The sequence below is a fragment of the Anomalospiza imberbis genome, chromosome 6 (genome assembly GCF_031753505.1).
Source record: "Anomalospiza imberbis isolate Cuckoo-Finch-1a 21T00152 chromosome 6, ASM3175350v1, whole genome shotgun sequence".
In the NCBI taxonomy this organism is placed as follows: Eukaryota; Metazoa; Chordata; class Aves; order Passeriformes; family Viduidae; genus Anomalospiza; species Anomalospiza imberbis.
Genome location: NC_089686.1, coordinates 2581779 through 2597629, shown reverse-complemented (window position 1 = coordinate 2597629; position 15851 = coordinate 2581779). Strand labels below are relative to the sequence as shown.

Here is a 15851-nt window from a genome sequence, read left to right as displayed (position 1 = left end):
GATGAGAAAGTTGGTGTTTAACTGGGGTCTTTAGGACATAAAGGGTTGGCTTGTGCTGTGAAGCTTTTCACTGCATCCCTCCTGTCTTGGTCAGGATGATGAGGCTTTGGAGGAAGCCAGCATGGATCTGCCTTTCTGAAGAGACCTGGAGAGGGACTTGGGACAAGGGATAGAAGGACAGGACACAGGGAATAGCTGCCAGAGGGCAGGGATGGCTGGGATATTAGGAAGGAATTCCTGGCTGTGAGGGGGGTGAGGCCCTGGCACAGGGTGCCCAGAGCAGCTGTGGCTGCCCCTGGATCCCTGGAAGTGTTCCAGGCCAGGTTGGACAGGGCTTGGAGCAGTCTGGGATAGTGGAAGGTGCCTCTGCCCATGGCAGGGGTTGGAATGACATGATCTTTAAGGTCCCTTCCCACCCTGATTGTTCTGTGGTTCTATGATATTTCATAAAATATTTTTAATTTTGTATTCATTAGAAAGGAGGGGGGGAAGCCATAATTCCTCAGGGAAATATCCGTGGAGATGGGCCATAACTCTTCACCTGCTAACTGGGACTGTATTTGCTGCTCAGGTACCTTGTCTGAGGAGGACTGGAAGCCACCACTCCCTGCTTACGACTTCCTCCAGATGATGGAGCCATCCGTGCCCGAGCTGTCCCCCCACCCTGGGGACACCCCAGCACAGCACCCGCCCAAAAGCCCCGGAGGGGACCCTGCCGGAGGGGACACTGCCACCCGGGAGGAGCCATCCCAGGAGAGCCCAGCAGAGGAAGCTGGTTCCCCTGGCAGGGGCCTGCGGGGGACGGCCCCGAGGCTGGCAGCGAGGGACAAGCAGGGCAAGAGGCACAGCGAGCTCTGAGAGCTGGGGTGGGGGAAGGTGTGGGACTGCCCTGGAAAGCCTGGCACTTCCCCCGGCTTTTCTGCAAGGAGAGAAGTGGTTTCAGATGTCAAGGAATGGTGAAAGGAAAGGCCACTCCCTGCTGCTGAGTGCTGGGGGCTTCTGATGCCAGGGATGTGTCTGTACATCCCACTTGTTGTTCCCTGGCTGCTGTTGGGAGCTCATCAAGCAACAAGTTACACTGGGAAAGGCAATTCAGCCCTGCTCTGTAGATTCCCCAAGTCTCAGAGTCACTTCAGTTGCCCCTGAGCAGGAAGGGGTGAGTGATTCCAAGATAAAAAGCCAATTTCTCTCCTCCCTGATGCAGGAGAAGCTCTACTGATGTGTGACAGAAAATCCTGCGATTCCATCTGCATTGGAACCATGTGGAGCCAGCATTCCACCACTCCAGGGCTGCTCCAACCAGCCCCCAGCTGTGTTTACACCTGACTTGTAACCCGAATTCGTGAGCGTGTTCATCCTCACAGGGGGGAAGAGGAGGGTCTGGTCAAAGCAGATTTATTGCAGAGGCCAGAGCTCAGGTCATACAACAGTCCTGAATAGCTGGGACAAAACTCTGCCAGCAAATCCCAAGGGTGGGCAGGTTGGGAGATGGCTTTCCTCACTGCTGGCATTTTCTTGGTCACAAGCCCAGGGGGCTATTTGGAGCCTCGATTTATCTTTGCTCTCGGTGACAGCAGCGAGGTTGGTGCCTCCAGAGCTGGGAGTGGTGCAGGGAGCAGGGTCTGTGGAAAGCTGAGTGCTGTGGAAGAGGGGACAGTTCCAAGGTGGGGTGGAGCTGCTTCACATCCAAAACTTAAGTGGAGAGATGCAAAAGCTGGGAAAGTGGATTTCCAGCCTCTGCACATCTCCTGGGGACAAGAAATGGCAGGAGGTTGAAAGCAGATCATCTTTAAAGTCCCTTGCAACCCAAACCATTCTAGGATTCCATGTCCATCCCTTCAATGAACATCTCCCTTCCACAGCACTGCTGAGATGTGCTGGGAGAGTCAGATCCTCTTCCTGCTCCTTAGGGCTCTGAAATTACTGGGAAGAGGAAAAAATCCTGGTAAGGGACTGCTGAGAGCATTGCAAACTCAGTATTTCTCATCCTGCAAGGAGCACATGTGGCTGTGAGTCTTTTGAAATACCCAGAAATAGATTATTAGTCCTGGGCTGTCCTGGAAGCCCTTAATTGAGAGAGACCATTTTTGGACTGAGTGACAGGCTTTGAGCCAAAATGTATGTATTTAAAGGAATAAAGTGCAGCCTGCTGATCAAAGGCATTATTCCCAAGGGAAGGGTGTGAGCAGATCCTTCGTGTGTTCCCATCATTCCTCTGCTGCATAAGGTCCTTACGCTGCTGATTTCCATAAACTGAACATTGCTCATTTCCCATGCTGTCCCTGATCATCAACATCGAATCCCAGAATGGGTTGGCTTGGAAGGGACCTTAAATCCCATCCCATCCCACCCCTGCCATGGGCAGGGACACCTTCCACCATCCCATGTTGTTCCAAGCCCCATCCAAACTAGCCTGGAATAATTCCAGGGATCCAGGGGCAGCCACAGCTTCTCTGGGCATCCTGTGCCAGGGCCTCCCCACCCTCACAGCCAGGAATTTCTTCCAATTATCCCATCTAACCCTGCCCTCTGGCAGTTTGAAATGCAATAATTGGGTTTTTCATTGCATCTTAATAAACTCCATCTCCAGTAGGCTCCTCTGCATCTGTTTTGGGTGGTGGGAGCAGGGGGCCTGGGGCGGGTGCCCCTCAGCAGCAGGATCCTTTCCTTCCCCAGGGTTTGTGGAAGACGAGGAGCATTCCCACGTCCCTGCTCTTGTCCACGCATCCCTTTCCAGGCACAGCCCTTCTCCGGAGCAGGACTGGGGCAGGAGTTTGTCAGTAGGGGTCAGTGCCACATCTCCGTTGTGGCTTTGCAAATCCCTGCCTCTCCCAGTGCTGCTGGATTGAGGCTGGAGCGGCACCACCGGAGCGCTGGAGGTCGGGAGCAGCTTCCCAGTGGGATCCTGAGGGGCCGAGCCTGGATAGTCCCAGCTCTGCTGGCTTCATCCCCAGCATCCCCAGCGGGATCCATCAGCTCCAGCCTCCCAGGCTGGGTTGGGATGCCCAGAGCTCTGAGCTGAGTCCACCTTGCAGGTGCCAGCACAGAGACTTGGGAAGGGATGTGCTTATCCATGTCCCATCACTGCCAGAATCCAGCTGGACTGCCAGCTCTGGTTTTGCCAGCTCTGGATTCAGGTCATGGTCCTGGACCACATCAGGTGGCTTGGAGATTTTTGGGGTTTTATTTCTCAACACAGAATGTCTTTTCCACTGTGTAGCCCAAAGAGGCACTCAGGGAAATCCATGGAGGCAGAAATGTGCCAGGTTATGTATGGACAGGGGGAAAATGTTAGGGATACTGAGGGTCGATTGATGGGGGTCTGCATCCCAAAATTTTCTCATCCACCAGAGAAAATGCTCCAGCACTTGGCTATTTCCAACAACTCTGGCTCTGGGGACAAAGCAGGGTGGAAAGAAACACTCCGAGGGTGTTTATGGAATCAGCCAAGAATGGTTTGGGCTGAAAGGGACCTTTAAAAAGGGCATCCAGTCCAAGCCTGCCATGGGCAGGGACACCTTCCCCTGGACAAAGCTACTCTGATTCCCATCCAGCATGGCCTGGAATTACAGCCTTGGGTAAGAAGTGAGGCAGAGGAGGCAGAGCTCATGTTCTCGGGGGGCAGCTGTGAGGGACAGTGGTTCCCAGGAGGCTGGAGGAGCAGGATCTATCCTGTCCTAGGGAGGATGGAGGAGCAGGATCTGTCCTGTCACAGGGAGGATGGAGGAGCAGGATCTGTCCTGTCCCAGGAGGCTGGAGGAGCAGGGTCTGTCCTGTCCCAGGAGGCTGGAGGAGCAGGATCTGTCCTGTCACAGGGAGGATGGAGGAGCAGGATCTATCCTGTCCCAAGAGGCTGGAGGAGCAGGATCTGTCCTGTCCCAGGGAGGCTGGAGGAGCAGGATCTGTCCTGTCCCAGGGAGGCTGGAGGAGCAGGATCTGTCCTGTCCCAGGAGGATGGAGGAGCAGGATCTATCCTGTCCCAAGAGGCTGGAGGAGCAGGATCTGTCCTGTCCCAGGGAGGGTGGAGGAGCAGGATCTCTCCTGTCCCAGGAGGCTGGAGGAGCAGGATCTGTCCTGTCCCAGGAGGATGGAGGAGCAGGGTCTGTCCTGTCCCAGGGAGGGTGGAGGAGCAGGATCTCTCCTGTCCCAGGAGGCTGGAGGAGCAGGATCTGTCCTGTCCCAGGAGGATGGAGGAGCAGGGTCTGTCCTCCACACAGAAGCCAGCAGGGTCTGCATGCTCATCAACCTCCGTGTGTCAATGCTGCTGCTCAAGTGAGGTGCGATCACCAGGGACTGATGTTATCAGCTCCCTCTTCAGCCATTTAACAATAAAAGTCATGTTTGGATAAACCACAGCTCTGCCTCCCTCGGGGCTGCAGGCTCAGCTGAAAATTTCCTGGCTGATATGGATCAAGTGCAGCTTCAGACCACTCTTCTTCTGGTGGGACTTCATTTCAGCAGATATTTGGATGTGCTTCAGGAGCCTTTCAAGGGGTGTTTAAATTGTCAGAAGATAAAGATACACACACACACACACACACACCCAAAAAAGGATTATGTGCTTGTCCTGAAAGCAAAACAATTTATTGTCCAAAACAACAGGAAAATCTCCATGCACTCCTTGTTGGCCCCTTCCAACTCAGAATATTCTGTGATTCTCTCATCTGTCCCCATCCTTAAGGAATCCCACAAAGGCAGGCTGGCAGCAGTGCTCACTACAGGGCAGAGGGAAGTTTTAAAGTGTCTGTTGTGTTTTCCATGTTTAAAAGATTTAAGAGGGAGTGGTCTCGAAACCGTGGGACATTGGAAGCAGTCACGGCATTCCTTCCAAAGGTTTTCCACCCTTTGAGCAGAACCAGGGTGGTGAGAGACAAGCCCTTGTCTTGGAATGTGGATTTTTCAAATTGGCTGAGAATTTCCAAATTCCCAGCCCATCCTGGACCACTGATAGGCAGCCACGGTCCCTCCTGGGGAGCCTCATTCCATGGCCAGGCTCTGGTCCGGGATGCAGCTGCAGGATGGCAGAAGAGGTGGCTGCAGCAGAGAGGAGGCAGGACAGGACGTGATCCCCAGGAGGGAGATGCTGCCAGGCAGGAGCAGGGCCACGGGAAGGACAGATCTGCCTGGACAGATTCCAGCAGGATGTGGAGCAGGACAAGACCTGGTGAGCTGGCTCATGTCCCCTGGGCTCATCGGTGCCTGGGGCTGCGTTGGGACAGGGAGGCTGGCAGGGCTGGGGGACAGTGAGAACCAGTCCCTCCATCCCATCTGGTGGCTCAGCCTGGCAGAGATGCTTTCCCTGCGGGGCAGGTTCCTCTCCAGCGATCCCTGCCCTGGAGCTCCCGCCCCTGCCGCTGTTCCCTGTGTCCGGGAATGTTTGTCCGCAGTTGCCGGGTGAGGCTGGGCTGCTGCCGAGGGTGTCTGGAATAGCCTCCTCCAGACCTCAGCCCACCCCTGGGGACATCCAGGGTGATGCAATCCATGCTGGTGCCCTGGACGTGTTCCCTGTGCCCTTGGCATCGCCTGAGGGGATGGAGAGGGATCCTGCAGCTGCCTGGTGTGTCCCCACCCCAGCGTGTCACCTCCCAAACCAGCTCCCCGAGCCCACACAATGCCCCTGCTGCCTGTCAGTGTGGGGACCAAGCAGGGACAATCTGGGGACAGACAGACAGATGTTGGTCCAGGGCTGGGATGGGAAGCAATTGATGCCATACTGGCAGGGTTGGAGGTGGCTGAGGAGCTGAGCTGGGCAAGGGAGGGTGCAGGTGCAGGATGGAGCTGGGGTGTGGGATAGGGGGTGCTGGCTGAGCAGGATGGGGTTCCTCACAACATAGGGTGGCTCTTCCACCTGGCACTTCCATTGCTAAAAATACAAATGGCCCAGGAAAGTACCCCCAGGCCCAGCTTGTTGCTTGCAGGGTGGCCAGGATGAGGTGTCCATCCCTTCTGCCCCATGCCCAACATGGGCAGGAGTTGGGTCTCAAGGACACCACTGGCTCCATCCTCCTGGATGGGGGTTGGGATGGAGCTGGGAAGATCAATCCAAACCAGCTCCTCACAGAACACCTTCTGCCTGTATTTTCTCTTCCCACAGACGTGCTCCACCTCCAGCCTGTCCCGGCACTGCACCCACAGCTCTGTTCTCCTGCTCCATTCCCAAACCAGGTCCATGCAGGGTTCTCACTGCTTGTGACTCACAGGCCATGGTTGAAGTCAAAGTCCAGGCTGGAAGAGCAGCAACCACCATGAACAATGGTAATCCCTTCCCAGGGCTTTTCCCAGGAGCCCCCAGGGTTCCGTGGCACCGTGGAGGGAGCAGGAGAGGCACGTTCCCTTTGGGACATTGTTGTTCTTTGTCCATTGTTCCCTCTTGGCTCGGCGGAGCCGACGTGGAGACGGGGAGCGATAAGTGGGGAGAGGGCAGCGCTCGGTTCCTGCTCCCCGACAGGTTATTTCCCGACCTCTCCTTAGGTAAACTCAGCCCTTCACCTCTCTCAGAGTTTGCTTTGCTCTCCCTCACCCCTCCAGCACGGCGTGGGGCCCAGGAGAGCAGCCTGACTCTATTAATAGCCCCTGGAATTGCCAAATCCCTCCTGTGTGTTGAAAGAGTGGCTGCAAGCCCATGATTCAGCTCCGTGGTAACGCACGGGACGGTTCCCCAGCATGGCTGTGGTGGGAAAGCTCCCAGCTCTGCTCTAGCCCTGCAGGACAAGCTGAGCTCTCCAGTGGGGAGGGGAGATGGGGAAGAGCCCTTCAGCTGGGATTTCTTGGCTTGCTGGCAACACAGATGGTCCTATTGCTAAATCTGGTGGTGTTCTCTGCATTGGCCACTGCCCGAGCTCGCTCTGCACAGGGATGCACAAAGAGTAAAATCCAGGAGCCTCAGAGAGGGCAAAGCCATGGAATCATGGAATCCTGGAATCCTGGAACCAGTTAAGTTGGAAAAGACCTCTAAGGTCATTGAGTCCAACCATTCCCCCAGCACTGCAAAGTCCCACCAAATCATGTCCCCAAGTGCGTCCACACAGTTTTTAAATCCCTCCAGGGATGGTGGCTCCACCACTGCCATGGGCAGCTCTGCCAGTGCTTGGCAACCCTTTCCATGAAGAAATTTTCCCTGATATCCAGTCTAAACCTCTTCTGGAGCAACTTGAGGCCATTTTTCCTTGTTCCCAGGGCTCTTGGGATTGAAATCTCTATCCCAGCCTCGCTCCATGAGCAGTCCTGTCCAGAGGAGAGGGGAGAGCATCTCCTCAGGCTCCTGCTGAGTTTGAAGTCTTGGAGTCTCCTTAAGTTGGGCTTGTGAGTGACTCATGTTGGGGAGTGGGAGCTTTCCAGGGCTGAAGTGACTCCCCATGGATCCTGGACCTGCTGTGGGGCCATGGGTGGGAGAAGTGACCCATGGAGAGAGGTGGGATCCTGGATATGGAATACAAGGGATGCTGCAGCTGGGAGAGTTCAGCTTAGTACAGCAGGGAGCAGGCAGGGAGCCCCAGCTGTGAGCAGGGCCAGGCACCAACACCAAGGCAAATATTTGGAAAGGCATTTGCTGCCCAAAAATAGCTGGAAAAGCTTTCAGGAGCAAAGTTGGAACAGTGTCTGTGGGCAGCAGCCAGAATCCCCCAGCCCAGGGCAGCTCCCAGACACAGGGGACAGAGATGGGAATGACAAACATCTGTCCGTGAATTCCCTTGCAATGGCAGTGAGGGGATCTGTGGGGCTTCTTTTGGAGACATCCCATCCCATGGACCTGGAAGCTGAATAGGGGAAAAGTAGCATCATCCTCCTTGTCAATACAGGGATGCTGAAATGTGGGTACCAGCATCCAGATAATCTCATTTGCTGCCAGGAATTAGCACCTTTGGATTCAAAGAGGCTGTGCGCTTTTGGAGGGCACAAGGTGACAGAGGGATGGAGCAGATTCCCCACTCCAGACACCCCTTGGAAAACACCAGGTCAGAAACATCCACCCACTCTTGGACACCCAGCTCAGAAAGCTCAGCCCGCTCCCTCTGAGCCAGAGCTGGGTGCAAATCCAAGCAGGCAGCAGGGACAGGCACCAGGAATATCTGGGTGGGATTCCTTGCCAGGTGAATGTGTCCAGAGTCAAATCCTGCCTCTTCCTGAACCATCCCTGGGGTCCTGCATTTCCCTCCTGCTGCATCCCACTGTCTCTCCCCGAATCCCTACACACACCCCAAGAAGGGCACAGCCCCCAAAAGGACACAGGGTGGGTGACAACACCCATCTCCAGGTGTTGGCAATGAGCTAAGAGGACAACCAGGGTGGGAATGACCAGTTTGAGTCACTTGGCTGCTGTCCCCTCCTGGGTCCCCACCCTGGTGACACTCATCCTTCCTCCTCCTTTCAAGAGGAGCATGAAAAAGATGAGCTGGCAACTCTGCCACACCGTCCTCAGGGACTCTGGCTCCCGAGGGACACCAGCTGAGGACCCCAGAGGGACAGATCCCAAAAGCTCCAGGTCCCTTGCCTCTCCTGCAGCCCTTTGCTGTTCCCCTCGGGCTGGGGAGGAGGCAGCAGTGAGGCTCCAGAGGCTCCAGGTGCAGCAGGATCCTGTTTCATTCCTTCTCCTGCTCCGAGGCCAGACTAAACTCCTCACTGGAGTCTTCCCTGTCAGAGATGCACTCAAAGTGCTTTTGGAACTTAATTAAGTGCTGCCTTAATTATAGGGCTGGCTGTGACATTCCTGTGTCCCTGCACCTCACCTGGCAGTGCTCCATGTTCCCATTCATCTCCGTCCCTGGGGCATCAGCAAAACCCAAAATCCATAAATAAAAAAGCCACCAAAACCCAACCTGTCTGTTTATCCTCACTCCATGATTTCCAGTGGTGTTGGAGACAGGAGTTGGGAATGTCTGTGGCTTCCAGCTCGGACATGATGCTGCAGCCTTGGGTTGTTGGATGTTGGAGCAGCGTGGGAGATTGGTCCCAAAAGATTTGGAGGTTGCAGCACCAATGCTGGGAATGGGGTCACCTCCTGTGTGGCACCATCACCATCCCCAAAGACACCAGGGTGACCATCCTGGGTGGCATCTGCAGCAGAGACCCCCAGGGTGAGGGTGGCATCGAGCCTTCCCTCTCCTTGTCCATCCAGAGGGACACCCAGTCCTTTCTCCCAGTTTGGAATTGGTGTGTGCAGCTTTCTGCACTGGGGCAGATGGGTCCCTCCCTCCACCAGGACTGGGATGCCCAGCAGGGACCGTCCCCACTGCTGGGAGTGGGCAATCAGGGATCTCTCCCTGGGAGCGAAGCAGCTCTGGAGAAAGCCATGGAGAGTGAAATGGGAGGCTGGGAATGTGATTCAGACTGTGTCAACCCAGGGCAGCGCTGCCCTGGCCAGAGGAAATCCCTCCTGATTCATGGCCTGGGAAGTCCTGTGGCTTTTTGGGACCTCGGTGACCCGGCGATGCCACCCCACAGCAGAGAGGGCTCTGGGTGACAGGGCACTGCCAGGTGCCAGCGTCGCCTCCCATCCTCCCCAGCCACGGAGGATGCAGGAAGGCAGCGAGATTCCAGGGATGACACACAGGTCACCAAAATGCTGCCTGGGCTGAGTAAGAGGGAAAGCTGGAATTTTTCCCCAGCAGATTTCTCTCTTCCTTTCTTGCAGCCAGCAGCACGGTTTTAAGGAGTCCGCTCCAGCTGGGACAGGTCTCACATATTTTACTTTATCTGACTTGACTTTAGTCTGCACTCTGATTCCCAGGGAATGGGAAATGCTTCCCAACACAACCCAGCCGGCCCTGGCTCCTGATGGCAGAGCTTCAACTATTCCTCGTGTCCTGCCATGTTAGAGGGGCCAGCTGGCTGCAGTTCCCAGCTTTTCCCCCTGGGAGGACATCCCCTAGATCCCTTGGCCCCACAAGGTGTGTTCCCCACCCATGGATAAATCCCTGGATAGCCCCCAAGTGCCTTGGGGGTGGGGGTCCCTTCAGAAAGGGGCTGGGTTAGCTTTTGGGAAGCACGGTCCTTCGCCAGCTGAGGTTGTTCTGGCTTCCCTTGTCCTTGGACCTGTTCCCTAAATCCCAGCTCATGTCTGCTGGTGGAGACAAGCTACAAAGAGACTTTCAGCGTGAGCCAGCAGGGCCAGCCCTACACATTCCTGTCCCCAAACAGCTCCCCAAGTAGATCTATGTCTTTAGGATATGAGTTAAAGCCATTTAATCACAAGCCTCCTGTTGTCCATTTCCTTTGGACGTCCTCAGCTTTCCATGATTTTTTTTTCTTGAGCAACATCCCTCTGAGATCTCGGGGATGGTTGTGAATTGAGTCATCAGATGTAAGGACTGTGTAAGTCTGCTCTGCTCTCTCCTACTCCGTGGATCTTCCCTGATCCACCATAGTCCAAACTTCTCCATGCTCCCACCCTCCTGTGCAGGAAAATTGAGTGGTGCTGGGCACATCCTGCTGCTTGGTACCCAGGATATGGAGCCAGGCTGGGAGAGCTGGGAATGTTCACCTGGAGAAGGCTTCAGGGAGAGCTCAGAGCCCCTGCCAGGGCCTGAAGGGGCTCCAGGAGAGGGACTGGGGACAAGGCATGGAGTGACAGGACACAGGGAATGGCTTCCCACTGCCAGAGGGCAGGGAGGGATGCAATATTGGGAAGGAATTATTGGCTGTGAGAATGGGGAGGCCCTGGCACAGGGTGCCCAGAGAAGCTGTGGCTGCCCCTGGATCTTTGGAATTGTTCCAGGCCAGTTTGGATGGGGCTTGGAACAACCTGGGACAGTGGAAGGTGTCCCTGCCCATGGCAGGGGTGGAATGGGATGAGTTTCAGGATCCCTTCCAAGCCAAACCATTCCATGATTCTGTGACAGGAGATCGTTTTTCTTGGATTTACAGCCAGGTCCATTTTCTTGCCCAGGTGGACAAAGGTGACTTTTTGTCCCTCCCAGCCCGCATTCCCAGCCGGCAGTGCTGACCTTGGTCACTTTATTCTCTGCAGAGCTCAGCTCTTGCTCATCCCTCCTTGCTCTCCTGGCCATTGCCCTCTCACCGTGACCTCTGCCTGCCCTGTCCTGCTCTAATACCCCCAGCATGAGGCTCTGTGGGATTTTCCAGACCACAGCAGCTGTTGGTCTGCGTTGGGAATGTCCCACAAACTGGATTTTCAGCCAACTCCTTGTCCCTTCCATCCTGGCTGTCGTCCCTGGAATGTGGCTCCCTGTGGGAGACACTCAGCTCCCCTCGGCTGCTGCCATCCCCTACAGATCCCCAAAGAGGGACAGCGACCTCATAGCAGGACAAGGACACTCCCAATGGGCTTTAGACCCTCTGTGAGGATGAGGATCCCACAATGACTCCCTACAAGGACAGGGATCACCCACAGGAGAACAGGGACCCTCCTGTTAGGGTTTAGGGTCCTGATGCCAGGACAAGGATCTCACAGTGACTCCCTACAACAGGGTCTTCCCTGCAAGGGTGGGGACCCCAAAAGTGTCCCCTGTTAGTTATGGCCCTGTGGACTGCCAGCAGCCTTCCACTCTCAGGAAAGAAACAGCAAATCCAAGCAGGAGTGAAAGGGCAATTAAATAGGATTTTAAAAATGCTCTGGGCATTGCTGTGTGAAGGAAAGTCTGAGAGAAAACATGCCCCCAAGAAGAAATCCTCCCTGGCTTAGCGCTTCCTTCTAAAAACACACAATGACTTCAGAAAAAATGTGAGAAAACACATTCTCTCTCCCCAGAGGGAGAGAGAAAAAATAGAGAAAAGTAGCAAAGTGATGTTGTTTGGTGACTGGACCTCAATCCTTGTCCTGGCAGGGGGTGGGGAATGTGCTCCAGGGGTTTTGGGTGGGCAGGCTGGAGGTGTGGGAGCATTGGCAGCAGATATCCCTGAGAGCATCTCTGCAATGCCCAGGCAGAGCTGATCCCCCTCAAAAAGTTGTCAGGTGCTCAATATTTTCTCCAACGCTCCCGCACAGAAGGGATGTGCCCTCCCCCGGGCCCTCCAGCCCCCTCTCAAAGGGAGATTATTGATTATAAACCTTGTAAATCCTGGCTTATTCCGACAGCATTCATCCCAGTCATGAATAATTAAGGGAAGAGCTCTTGTGAAGCTCTGGAGAAGTGTTTGGCACCGTGGGAGCACTGGCTGCTTGAAGCTGAGCCCAATTTGTCTGTGCTGCAGCTGGAAGTGGCACCATGGCAGGAAAATGCCGTGCCCAGGGAGGCAGAGCTGGCCTGGTTTGAGCAGAAACTCCAACAAGGAGGAAAGTGCTGAGCAAACCACTTGGGGAAGGACCTCTCTGAGGGGGAAAGAGCTGCTTGAAGCAGCAGATGTCCTGCCCTGGATGTCCTGGTGTTTGGTTTTGATCCCTGCACCCTCTCAGGCACGTCAGGGTTCTGTGTTTTGCTGTCTGGGTTTGGTCCCAAACCCCTCGGCAGCACCAAGCCTCCAGTTCCCCCAGCACCTTGCAGGGAATGCTGAGTTTCTAGGGCTGATTGGCTGCTAAACTGGGGAATGCAAAAGGTAATGAATGGAGGGATGATGGCAAAATGCCACACACTGAGAAACCAGCCGAGCACAGCAACTCCAGTGGTCAGACACACCAGGACAGAGCCCGGAAGCTTTTCCCTTGTCCTCATTCCCCTTTTCCCTTCGCCCTTTCCTCTTTTCTCTTCCCCTCTCCCATCCTCTTCCCCTTTTCTTTGTCCTCTGTCCCCTGCCCCCTCTTCCTTTCTCTTTTCTCTTACCTTTCCCTTTTCTCTTCCATTCTCCTGACCTCCTTCCCCTTTTCTTTGTTCCCTGTCCGTTGTCCCACTTCCACCTTCTCTTGCACAATTTCCCCTTCCCCATTTTTCTTCACCTTTCCCTTGTCCCCATCCCCTTTTCCTTCCCCATTTCTCTTAGTCTTTCCCTTGTCCCCATCCCCTTTTCCTTCCCCATTTCTCTTCGTCTTTCCCTTGTCCCCATCCCCTTTTCCTTCCCCATTTCTCTTCGTCTTTCCCTTGTCCCCATCCCCTTTTCCTTCCATTTCTCTTTGCCTTTCCCTTGTCCCTGTCCCCTTTTTCTTCCCCATTTCCCTTCACCTTTCTCTTGTCCCTGTTCTCTTTTCCTTTCCCTTTTCTCTTTCCTTTCCCCCACCCCCTTCCCCTTTTCCTTGTTCCCCATCCCTTATCCCCCTTCCCTCTTCTCCTGCCCCCTTTCCCTGTCCCCATCCCTATTTGAAGAGCTGCAGGTAGGGAGGCTTGCAGAGGCTCCGTGCTCCTCCTTATCCCATCAGGGCCATTGTCCCTGACAGGACAGGAGGGATTCCAGGAACAGCCCCAGGGGAGCCCGGATGCCCGGGATGGGGATGGGGATGAGGATGACCCTGGAGGAAGCAGGAGCACTCCACAGCTTTCCAAAACCGATGCCTGACGTGATCATTCCAAGATGATGAGCAGCTTCCTCCAGCAGCCCCAGGGAGCTCTTGGCAGAGCCCCTCAGCAGGGCACGGGCTGCTCCTGCCTTCCCTAGGCACTGATTTGCTGGGAGGACTCATCCTGATGGATCTGCGGCTCAATCCAGCCTCTGCAGGGCACTCGGAGAGACCTCACAGCTCAATTCCCAGCCCCAGTTGCATGGAAAAGGTCTGGAGCAGAGGAAACAGCAGCTGCTCGTGACAAATAAATGTTGTCTCATGTACACATCCCCTCTCCATGACAAACCCCATTGCTCTGCGGGGCCAAAGCTCTGGTAGCACGAATGTCCAGGGATAAACAGGCTCCAAACCACCCTGGAACGGCTTCTTGTAAACAGAGACTTTTCTTTTTAACTCTGTTCAAAACTCTGTCTGCTTTGATGTTTCACATCTGGGCTGGCCCTCACCATTTCCTCCTGCCCCCACAAGAGCAGATTGATAAAACCTTCTCCCTGCTGCGGTGTTTGGGATTGTGGGGTCCCAATAAAAGGCATCCATAGTGGATTTATCCATCCCAGTTCTGCCATCCAATGCTGTGCTGCTTATCCAGCACCTTCCAGGTGCAGAGGGAGGAGGGTGGTGAGGTGAGTGGTGCTGGAATGGGTTTGGGGAGGGTGATGTGCTCAAGGAGCTCTAGGGGGTTCTCCCAACACCATTTCCAGCAGCATGGAGGGGAAACTGAGGCAGAGCAACCACAGAATCCCAGAATGGTTCGGGTTGGAAGGAATCTTAAAGCTCATCTCATTCCACCCCCTGCCATGGGCAGGGACACCTTCCACTATCCCAGGCTGCTCCAAGCCCTGTCCAACCTGGCCTTGGACACTTCCAGGGATGGGACGTGCCAGACATGAGGGCTGGAATTTTGACTATGGCGGGAGCTCACTCACAACCCAGCTGCTCAGAAAAACAAGATTTCCAGGTGGTTTTTCTGAGAGTTTTAAATCCAGCCACAAAGTGGCACCTTCTGCCTCTGGGGCAGCCCAGCGGGAACCACAACGAAACCACAGCCACAGCACTGGCACATCAAACCCCGCAAGGATTTATGGCCTGACTTGCTTGGCAACCCCAGGACCCTCTTTGCTCTCCTCCTCACATGAGCTCAGCTCACGAGGCTGCTGACGGGGTGCTGCGTTTTCCTAATATGTGTGGGTTTTTTTTGGGAGAGGTCACAGGTTCATCACAGGGGGCAGGATGGTGAGAGATCCACCCCGCTCCACGATGCCCCGAAGCCTTTATGGCCCCTATAAAATCCAGATGCTGGATGTGAGTTTGACACTGTTTAGTCTCTCGGTTGGGAAGATTTAGGTCGCTTTGGGAACAGCAGACGGGCGGCATTTCCCTGCGGATTTGATGGACGGGGATGTTTGCACATTCCAGGGAAGGCCAGTTCAAAGAAAAGCAGCCCTGCATGGGAAACCCTGGCGATACCCAGGAGTGTCCCCAGCACGCTGCCCGCCTCAGGCTGTCAATCAGGGACACGAGGTGCCCCTTCCAAACCTCTGGAAAAGCCCGTGGGCACCAGGGAAGCGCGATCCCGCCCTGCCTGACGGATCCACGGGCCACATGGAGAGCGGGGAGCGAGGGTATAAATTCCCTCACACCTCATCTGGATGCTCTTAAGGGACAGGACTTTCTCCAAGGGCGAGTGCACAAACAAGCCTTGGACACCCGCTCCCTCCCCGAGTCACAGCCGCTGTATTTTTAGCTCCACGTCCCAGTCAGGCTTGTAAAACTTTCCCTTCTTTCTGTTTCCAGCCGCTTGTGGATCATCTCGGAGCTCTGGCTGGATTTTTCCCAGTCCTTCTGTTTGGTTTTTGGGTTGGATGGCGCCCAGCTGGACTGGGGGGGTGCTCTGGGGGGCTCTGCTCCATCCAGCCCTTCGCCTGTACGTGTATTTTGGATAAAGGATGGAGCAGGGATACGGGGATGCAGGGATTCAGGGATACAGGGTTTCAGGGATATGGGAATTCAGGGATACAGGAATTCAGGAGTTCAGGGGTACATGGATTCAGGAATTCAGGGATTCAGGGATTCAGGAATTCAGGGATACAGGAATTCAGGGATTCAGGGATACAGGGATTCAGGGGTACAGGGATTCAGGGATTCAGGGATACAGGGATTCAGGGGTACAGGGATTCAGGAATTCAGGGATTCAGGGGTACAGGGATTCAGGAATTCAGGGGTACAGAGACTCAGGAATTCAGGTATTCAGGAATTCAGGGATACAGGGATACAGGAATTCAGGGATACAGGGATTCAGGGATTCAGGAATTCAGGGATACAGGAATTCAGGGATTCAGGGATTCAGGAATTCAGGAATTCAGGGATACAGAGATTCAGGGATTCAGGAATTCAGGGATACAGGAATTCAGGGATTCAGGAATTCAGGAATTCAGGGATACAGAGATTCAGGAATTCAGGAGTT

The 15851-nt window shown here is 54.8% G+C and overlaps 1 protein-coding gene and 1 long non-coding RNA gene across 3 annotated transcripts in view; both read left to right on the top strand.

The window, feature by feature from the left end:
- The window catches only part of TXNDC16 (thioredoxin domain containing 16), a 36447-nt gene extending 35459 nt beyond the window's left edge, over positions 1–988 (top strand). Inside the window, exon 20 of one of the 2 annotated variants that reach the window (XM_068194883.1) lies at positions 572–988. In XM_068194883.1, the coding sequence (XP_068050984.1) occupies positions 572–858 (287 nt within the window). In that variant the 3' untranslated portion in view covers positions 859–988. The remainder of the gene's footprint in view (positions 1–571) is intronic. The other variant, XM_068194884.1, reaches the window with a different exon arrangement.
- Positions 989–3468: 2480 nt separating this feature from the next.
- On the top strand, positions 3469–6248 carry LOC137476572 (uncharacterized). The gene is made up of 3 exons (XR_011000432.1): positions 3469–3640; positions 3750–5164; positions 6095–6248. It is a non-coding gene; the product is annotated as an uncharacterized lncRNA (long non-coding RNA).
- The last annotated feature ends 9603 nt before the right edge of the window (positions 6249–15851 follow it).